Source organism: Trachymyrmex cornetzi, unplaced genomic scaffold, assembly GCF_001594075.2.
Source record: "Trachymyrmex cornetzi isolate Tcor2-1 unplaced genomic scaffold, Tcor1.1 scaffold751, whole genome shotgun sequence".
Lineage (NCBI taxonomy): Eukaryota > Metazoa > Arthropoda > Insecta > Hymenoptera > Formicidae > Trachymyrmex > Trachymyrmex cornetzi.
The window spans coordinates 26,302-35,170 of NW_017300083.1; the positions used below are offsets into that span (position 1 = coordinate 26,302).

At 41.5% G+C, this 8,869-nt stretch overlaps 4 protein-coding genes across 4 annotated transcripts; all 4 read right to left on the bottom strand.

Moving 5' to 3' along the window:
* Positions 1-1,136: 1,136 nt before the first annotated feature.
* On the bottom strand, positions 1,137-1,994 carry LOC108768167 (uncharacterized). The gene has a single exon (XM_018518500.1). The coding sequence runs from the start codon at positions 1,992-1,994 to the stop codon at positions 1,137-1,139; it is 858 nt and encodes a 285-aa protein (XP_018374002.1).
* A 788-nt stretch (positions 1,995-2,782) lies between these two features.
* On the bottom strand, positions 2,783-3,991 carry LOC108768168 (uncharacterized). Its single transcript, XM_018518501.1, has one exon. It carries the CDS (start codon positions 3,989-3,991, stop codon positions 2,783-2,785), a length of 1,209 nt encoding a protein of 402 aa, XP_018374003.1.
* A 246-nt stretch (positions 3,992-4,237) lies between these two features.
* On the bottom strand, positions 4,238-4,981 carry LOC108768169 (uncharacterized). Its single transcript, XM_018518502.1, has one exon. The coding sequence runs from the start codon at positions 4,979-4,981 to the stop codon at positions 4,238-4,240; it is 744 nt and encodes a 247-aa protein (XP_018374004.1).
* Positions 4,982-5,659: 678 nt separating this feature from the next.
* Positions 5,660-6,397, bottom strand: LOC108768170 (uncharacterized). Its single transcript, XM_018518503.1, has one exon. It carries the CDS (start codon positions 6,395-6,397, stop codon positions 5,660-5,662), a length of 738 nt encoding a protein of 245 aa, XP_018374005.1.
* Between the last annotated feature and the right edge of the window lie 2,472 nt (positions 6,398-8,869).

The window sequence follows — 8,869 nt, forward strand, 5'->3', positions numbered from 1 at the left end:
AATCAGGATCACTCCATATATTGAGTACATTAGAAATACACGAATCAACAGCCAATTATACACCATATACAATTATTGTATATAATGTCCTTAAAATAATCGATCTGCATATACCTATATATATGTATGTGTGTGTGTATATAAAGCGGCGGATTTCAGGTCATTTTCCAACCTTTACTTTTTATGGCATATGTAGGTTCCTTGTGACGAAAGGAATTCATTTAACACCGGTTTAATAGGAAAAAATTAATTATTATCCGATATATAGCTATTTTTCGATGTATAGTCTTAAAAAGCAGATTTGAGGACACACTACATAATTAGCTTCCTGCAAAGATATACGAGAAATTATAAGTGTCCATACGATCTATTAAACATTATTACAATTCATGGAATGCAACATAGCCATACAATTTAAACGTTTTCCCATAAAATTACAAAAAAAACGCATGTCACGGAATCTGTCACTCGGTCTCTATATTTATATTATCTACGGGTAGATTTAAGGACACAGACATTATTAGCTTTTTGCAAACATTTTTCTGTAATTTAATGTAAAAACATACGAAATTACAATCTATTAATCGTTGTTATAATTCAAGGAATGCAATATATCGATACTATTTAAATGTGTGTATGATAGCCTTGTGGTTTGCGTATGTGGACGCTATTTTCTCAATGTAGAACAATGTGTTTGAGTTTTTGCCAAAAGGAAATTTTATTGTCTCACAGGAACGTTCTTTACAGAGCGGAGAAATAATAACTTGATCTTCTCGAGAGATCGACAAAATCATAGACTAACTTACGAAGGTAACGCATGCTACTGGGCTTGCTCCCTAACTATCGATACCACCGCCATAAGCGATACCAACGCCACAGGCCGAAGCGCAATAAGACGCGATCTCATTAAGCTCATGCTCACTGCATTACCAACGCCATGCATGTAGCGCGTACATGCCGCCGCCCTTGAAAGGATAATCTTTCAAATAAAAATAATGACTTACAAAGTTCTCAGTAACTTCAGCTATGATAATATTTGTAGGACAGTTAACATACGAAATAAAATGTACATTAAAAAATGAACTGTTGATTGGCATCTTATAACAATAAACGATATATCTCTTATAATTAATCTTTCAACCGCTATCGCTAGGGTTAATCTGGCTAGACATCTCTCTACCTTCATTTGCTATAGGAAGTATACACAACCACGTGATTGGACGCTTATAAATTCCCTTGGCCGTTCGAACAGTCACGGTACGAGTTACACCTTCCTCTCCGGGATGCAATTCTTGGATTCTCCCGAGGTTCCAGGATAATGGTGGCGCGTGATCCTCCATTAGGATGACTACTTGACCCACATCAATTGGAGATTTGGAGGCATACCATTTATTTCTTTGTTGCAGGGAATGTAAGTATTCACGACTCCAGCGTCGCCAAAACTGTTGCTTAATTTGCTGAATTTGCCATCTTGAAAGTCGGTTCGCTGGAATGCCTTCAACTGGTTCTTCAGGGCACGCTGTAAGAGGAGTGCCTATTAAAAAATGGCCAGGTGTTAAGAATGTGAGGTTCCGAGGATCGGACGATATCGGAGTTATAGGGCGAGAATTTAGGATTGCCTCGCATTGAATGAGAAGAGTCTCCAATTCTTCCCATTGTAAATGTGCTTCTTTCGTCATTTTGACTAAATGCCTTTTGGTTGCCTTCACTGCAGCCTCCCAGAGTCCTCTTTGATGTGGGGCCCTAGGTGGTATAAAGTGCCATTTTATGCTCTGACATAATGCATATTCCATAATCTTTCCTTGTGTTGCCTTATCTTGGAGAAGATGCGTTAGTTCGCTTAGCTCGTGTTCTGCTCCCACGAAATTGAGACCATTGTCCGAAAATATGTCCGCAGGACAGCCTCTTCTTGCTGTGAATCGCTTAAACACGTTCAAGAATGCTTCTGCTGTCAAATCGACTGCTAGCTCGATGTGAACAGCCTTAGTTGCCATGCATACAAAGATTGCAATGTAGCATTTTCTTAGTTGAGCATTTCTTCTGACTCTTTCCTTGTAATAGAAGGGGCCAGCATAATCGATTCCGCATTTCTCGAATGCCCTGGTAGGTATGTTTACGCGAGACTGTGGAAGATTTCCTATAATTGCAGATGCTGGGGTTGGACTGTACCGAAAATAAATCACACACTTTCGGACTATGCTTCGAACAACATTTCTTGCTGATATGAGCCAATACTTCTGCCTCACTGCGGCTAGCGTGGCTTGTGCTCCCTGAAAATGTCTTGTGTGTTCATGCATCACAATTAATTGTGAGAATGTGTGATGCCCTGGAAGCAATGTGGGGTATTTTGCCGAGAACGATATGCTTGCTGATTTATGTCGACCTCCCACTCTTAGGACTCCCATTTCATCGATGAATGGACTAAGTTTTAATATAGGACTCTTTTTGTCTACAACACCTTGCTTGTTTAGTGACCTAAGTTCTTCTGAAAAATACACACTTTGAATTATCTTTACTAGCCGCGTGATTGCTTGGTCTTGTTCCTTTGCCGTGATGGGTTGAATCGTGTTGCTGCTGTTTTACGTTGGCGCTTGCAATGTTTCTGGTGACTCCTTTTTTCTTGCCTTTTCCGCGAATCTCAAAATATATGCTACGACTCGGATAAGCTTAGTGAATGTAGAATATTCCGAATATATTGAAATCTGGAGATTGCGGTTGCGATTATAGCCTTTGATTTCCTTTTAGGAACTTCCTCCAATCTGGTAATATACTGTTCCTTGGGCTACTTATCCACGTCCTGAATCAGCCACGGGGGTCCCGCCCACCAAATTTGCAAGTCTATTATATCATTAGGCATAACGCCTCTAGAGAGGGGATCAGCGGGGTTGTCCTGGCTGCTTATGTGATGCCAATATTGAGTCGGCGTTAATTGCTGTATTTCCCCCACCCGATTGGCGACAAACGGAGTCCATGATCTGCTGCAGGACTGAATCCAGAACAGGACAATGGTGGAGTCCGTCCGTAACCAAATGGCGTCTATTTTACAGGGAAGAGATTCAGTGATTTTGCTTAATAATTGTGCCAATATCAATGCTGCGCATAGCTCCAATCGTGGTAACGATATACTCTTTAATGGGGCTACCCTGGATTTGGAACAAAGTAAATTCGTAATATGCTCTCCGCTCGCCAAGGTAGATCGCAAATAAATGCACGCTCCAAAGGCCTGTTCGCTCGCGTCCGCGAATCCATGGATTTCCAAACGTGTGTGTGGCTCACTTGATACGGCTAGTCGTGGGACGTTGATATTCCTTAAGATTGGTAATTCTCGTTCGTACCGCTTCCATTTTGTATAGCAAGTTAACGGTACTGATTCATCCCAGTCGGTGTTGAGTCTCCATAGATCTTGCATTACAATTTTTGCACATACTGTTACTGGACCTATTAATCCCAGAGGATCGAAGATCAATGCGATGCGTGACAAGATACTCCTTTTGGTGAGTTTTTTCAGTGGTGGAAGTTGACCAATGTTATCCAATTTAAACGAATCTGATGAACAATTCCAAATAAGGCCCAGCGACTTTGTGTCCGCACCTTTATCTGTTGCTAAATTAAATTCTCGATAGTCATTATTGAAATAATTGTCTCCAAGAGATAGTTCATTTAATGACCATTTTCTTAATTCGAACCTTCCCTCTTGCAAAAGTTGGGTTAACTCGTTTTTTAGTTGTGTTGCCTCCTCCAACGTGTCCGCACCTGACACGAGATCGTCGACATAGAAATCACGCAATGCGATCCTCGAAGCCAGTAGGTATTGTGCCGCATGCTCCTCTGCGAGCTTCCTTAGAGCTCGGATGGCCAAGAAAGATGCAGAAGAAGTACCATAAGTCACTGTTGTCAACTCGAATGTCTTTAGTGATTGGGAACTGTCACTTCGCCATACGATGCGCTGTAATGCTGTTTGATTTGGATCAATTAATACCTGTCGGTACATCTTCGCTATGTCAGCAGTGATGGCAATCCTAAAAGTACGGAATCTAATTACAATGGAAAATAAATCCTCTTGTAGGTTAGGCCCAATCATCAATGCGTCATTGAGTGAGACACCCGTAGTGGTTTTACAGGAGCCATCAAACACAACCCTGAGTTTCGTCGTGAGGCTTACTTCATTCCGAACGACGTGATGGGGTAGGTAGAATGAAGGAACGCTTGTGCGGGTCACTAACTCTTCGCTTATTTCCTACATATGTCCTAATGTCTCTTCCATGAATCTTTTGTATTCCGCGTACAAATTTGGCTGTGCCATTAAGCGAGCTTCCAGTTTCTTGAAGCGCCGCACTGCCATTTCGCGAGACTCTCCTAGATTGGCCAGGATGTCTGATTTGACTGGTAACTTTACGACGTAACGTCCCTCCTCATTATGACTTACTCCTTCCAAAAATAATTTGTTGCATGCTTCTTCTTCAGAGTCCCTTGGTTTGGAAAGATGCTCCACCTCCCAAAACCTCTTTAAATTGTGATTTAACTCATCGAATTGGCTTACGTGAAAATTTACTGTGGATATTGGCTCAGCGATAACGTTTGACGTACAACCTGAGATTACCCAACCAAAGGGCGTTTTTTGAAAGATTGGTTGCGACCTTGAATGTTTAATTTGACCTGCACATAGAATTCTCCAGAATACTTCAGCACCGATTAACATATCGATGTCTGCTGATAGGTGAAAGTTGGGATCTGCCAACCTTATATTCTTAGGTATTGTTAGACTTTGAATCGAAACGGATTGTTGTGGTAAGCGTTGAGTAATCTTTGGTAGCACTACGCATTCTATAATTTCTTGAAAACTATTGAAACGCGACTTAATAGCTAACTTGACAATTTTATTTGCGCGCACGACTCCCTCCATGACGCCTGCTATTGAGATATCAAGAGAGATTTCCGACAGCTTCAAACGATCAACAAATTCTTGCGTCACAAAGTTCATCTGTGATCCACTGTCAAGCAAAGCCCTACATGAATGAACTTGGTTATTTGTATCATATACGTGAATTACCGCGGTTGACAATAAAATGCTAAATGCAAGATTACTTGAAACACATTATGTTGAAACAGGAAGAGCCTTCTCTGATTGAGAGGTGTTTATTTGCGATGCTGATGCTTGATCGGTATTATTTGTATTAGATAGGTGTAACAGGGTGTTATGCCTTTTGCTGCATTTGCGACAAGAGCCCGAATTGCAGACCTTTGCTTGATGTGATGATCTCAAACAATTGATACAGAGATGTGCCTTTCTGACTGTTTTTATTCTTTCATCGATAGATAGCTTAATAAATGCTTCGCAATGGTACAACAGATGATTACCTTTACATAGGACGCACACGAGATTGGTATTAGAGACATTTGCGACAGGTGTATTCTTATACTTACTCACTTGTTTCTGATTAGCGTTACTTACTGAACTACTCTGAGCTCTACTGTTAATAGATTCTAATGCTTGACAACGTCTTGTCAAAAAGTCGGTCAAAGTTTTCAGGTCCGGTAAATTATTGTCAATAACGGTTGTCTCCCAAGCCTTGTTTGTCGCTGCGTCCAGCTTGGACACAATGAGGTGAATCAAAAGGTCATCCCATGCCTCGGTAGGCCTTTTCATAGCCTTTAAAGCTCACACGTGTTTAAATATTGTGTCGAGCAACTCACGCATAGCAGCATGATTCTCCTTTACAAGTGCTGGTGTATCAAAGATTGCCCGAATATGCCTTTGAACAATCCAACGTTTGTTATCAAACCTTTCTTTCACCGCCGCCCATGCCTCGTGATAGTTTTCAGTTGTGGTCTCTATTGATTTTATAACTTCTGCAGCCTTGTCCTTCAATGATGAACGTAGGTAATGAAATTTCTCTATGTCGGCTAACCTATCATTTTCATGGATTAATTTTTCAAAAGTATCCCGATATGAATACCAATCTTCATATGATCCTGCAAAAACTGGCAATTCTATTTTCGGAAGACGAACATGTGTCTCCCTTGAAACAGCAGTACGATTATTTGTATTGCGCGTAGCTGCCTGCGTTTCTGACGGATTAAGTTGTTCAAGTGTTGCTTCATATCGCGACATAAGCGCGAAATAGGGAGCTTTAAAGCTATCTCGCTGCTTAATCTGCAGATCAAGGAGCGTTTCCTTATCTGTGATTGACGAATCGGGATTTTCCAGTGTCTCTACTATCGATTGAATCGCGTCAAACTGAGTCCAAAGCTCGGCTAACCTCAATTTGCGCTCAGAAATGTCATATTTTGATCCCTGTTCAACCCGAAAGTTATCTAGGAATGTCTTTAAACGCGTGGCCATTGTCTTTATATGAGATCTTTTTCCTTTTGCTTCTGCTAGCATTAAGGTATTCATTTTGTCTGAAATGCTAGTCTTTGTGAGATGAGACTATGTCTGCATATGGCTGTGTGTGTGCCCCTTACTCTAATAAAATCCTGACGAATGTTCTAGTAGCCGTTACAAAATGGCGTTACGATCACCACAGGCAACTGCGCGTAAGCTAATCACAAATATGACGCAACAGAATTCGTGCACTAATGCTCTTACCTTGGTTATGCTTTCAACATAAATTTTGCTGAATGTTCATACTTTTACCGTATTACTTCGTTTGAAATCGTGCGATATTATTGTTTCCTCGAGTATTTATACGTATCCCCTTTTTGTCTCTGTAATCCATCCGTTATCTATCCTGCTTTGGAATCCGTGTTCGAAGGACCAATGTGTATGATAGCCTTGTGGCTTGCGTATATGGACGCTATTTTCTCAATGTAGAACAATGTGCTTGAATTTTTGCCAAAAGGAAATTTTATTGTCTCACAGGAACGTTCTTTACAGAGCGGAGAAATAATAACGCTTGATCTTCTCGAGAGATCGACAAAACCATAGACTAACTAAATTTACGAAGGTAACGCATGCTACTCGGCTTGCTCCCTAACTATCGATACCAACGCCATAAGTGATACCAACGCCACAGGCCGAAGCGCAATAAGACGCGATCTCATTAAGCTCATGCTCACTGCTATTACCAACGCCATGCATGTAGCGCGTACAAAATGTTTTTACATAAAATTACAGGAAAATGTTTGCAAAAAGCTAATAATGTCTGTGTCCTTAAATCTACCCATAGATAATACAAATGTAGAGACAGAGTGGTAGATTCCGGGACATGCGTTTTTTCTATAATTTTATGTGAAAACGTTTATATAGATTGGTTATATTGAATTACTCGAATTTTAACAACGTTTAATGGATTGTATGGACACTTGTAATTCTCACATGTCTTTGCAAGAAGCTAATAATGTCTTGTGTCCTTGAACTTACTTTTCAATGGATATTAAGTTATATCTCGGCTAATAATTTTTTCTTAAATTAGAGATGAATGAATTTCTGAAACTAATTCTGTCTCGTGTTAAGATTATAAAGAATTAAGTAAAATTTTAAATGGGAATTAATTAATACCACCAATTATTTAGTGTAATTATGACCAATTATTATTAACATAATTCAATGTATTTCAATAAATTCTGCTAAATAACTATTTAAGAAATATATATTAAGAAAATTATTTATTTCAGTCTATTAATTTATTGCACTAGTGATAGAGTGCAGCAAAAATAAACAGGCTTAATAGGTCATAAGGGTAGTCACAGAGCATGGCAACAGCTTGCAAATAAATTTGTAATATTATCATGGATTCATTAATATAATTCATTAATTTTCTACGCGTTAAATCTGTTTACATGAACTTTCACATTAACAAGGTTAGAATATCTGTCATGTCAAACACACATACTTTGAATATCTCCCGCGAAGTTTTAGAATTAACAGATTGTTATTCCAATTGATGTAAAAGATTCGTTTTAACAGATTTGTTGTCTATATTATATGTACTGTGACGTGACATTTTGTCCGTCACTGTGCGGACTTGTCGACGGCGGACTCGTGCTTCCTACCGGCTCGAAGGGCGAGCGCGTAGGCGAGAGCGCATGCGAGCGCGCGTGCAAACGCACCTGCGAATGTGCGTTGAAATTCGCGTCATTTAATTTACTTGGCAGATTTTATTCTTTTATATTAGCATCTCTTTTGCGTAATGACCAAGCGTATCAGGAAGCGTAGACGCGCCACGGATCACGCTCGGCAGCTACCGTGAAATGCAATTGTATCATCGTGCCGTCTCGCCCGCCACACTTGGAAGGAAGACAGAAGAAGGACCGGATCGTAAGGACGGCCGCAGAGCAGAGAGAAGGGCACACATCCGGGAGCCCGGATTAGCAGGTTGTACCATTTTATATTATTGCTTCTAACCGCTGTCGAGAATAAGGGAAACCATACTTTCACCATGTACCCCTTGCAGAGCATCGGAGGAGGCCAGAATTCCCGGCCACCCTGGAGGGGCCGGACGGACGCCGTCGGGAGCCTAAGACCCGACGAGCAGGGAGGAAATCCATCCCGATCTCCTCCGCCAGGCCAGGAAGTGCAGGGACCGTAAATAAGGACGCCACCCTTGACAGACATCCTCATTGCGAGCTCGCAGGAGCGAGGATTCAAGGCCGCGCGGGCCTGCACGGCACGCACGAATGCCGTGACACGCGGAAGCCAATCAGCGTGACTACCTCCCCCCGCAGGAGGGGGGGAGCGCTAAGCAGTCTGCGAGAATCCGCCGGGAGCTCCCGGGCCTCACTCTTTCTGTGGACGAGCGAGCCGAGTGTCTTGTAAAGGAAGCGCGAGATCGCCGTCACCGAGGCCGAGTACGAGGACGCAAAGGACCATCGAGAGATTGGCGAGAGGAGGCTAAGAGGACAAAGGAGACGACGAGGGTGAGACGAG

Coding starts and splice junctions, on each gene's coding strand:
- LOC108768167 (XM_018518500.1), bottom strand. CDS start 1,994: ATGGCAACTAAGGCTGTTCACATCGAGCTAGCAGTCGATTTGACAGCA.
- LOC108768168 (XM_018518501.1), bottom strand. CDS start 3,991: ATGTACCGACAGGTATTAATTGATCCAAATCAAACAGCATTACAGCGC.
- LOC108768169 (XM_018518502.1), bottom strand. CDS start 4,981: ATGAACTTTGTGACGCAAGAATTTGTTGATCGTTTGAAGCTGTCGGAA.
- LOC108768170 (XM_018518503.1), bottom strand. CDS start 6,397: ATGAATACCTTAATGCTAGCAGAAGCAAAAGGAAAAAGATCTCATATA.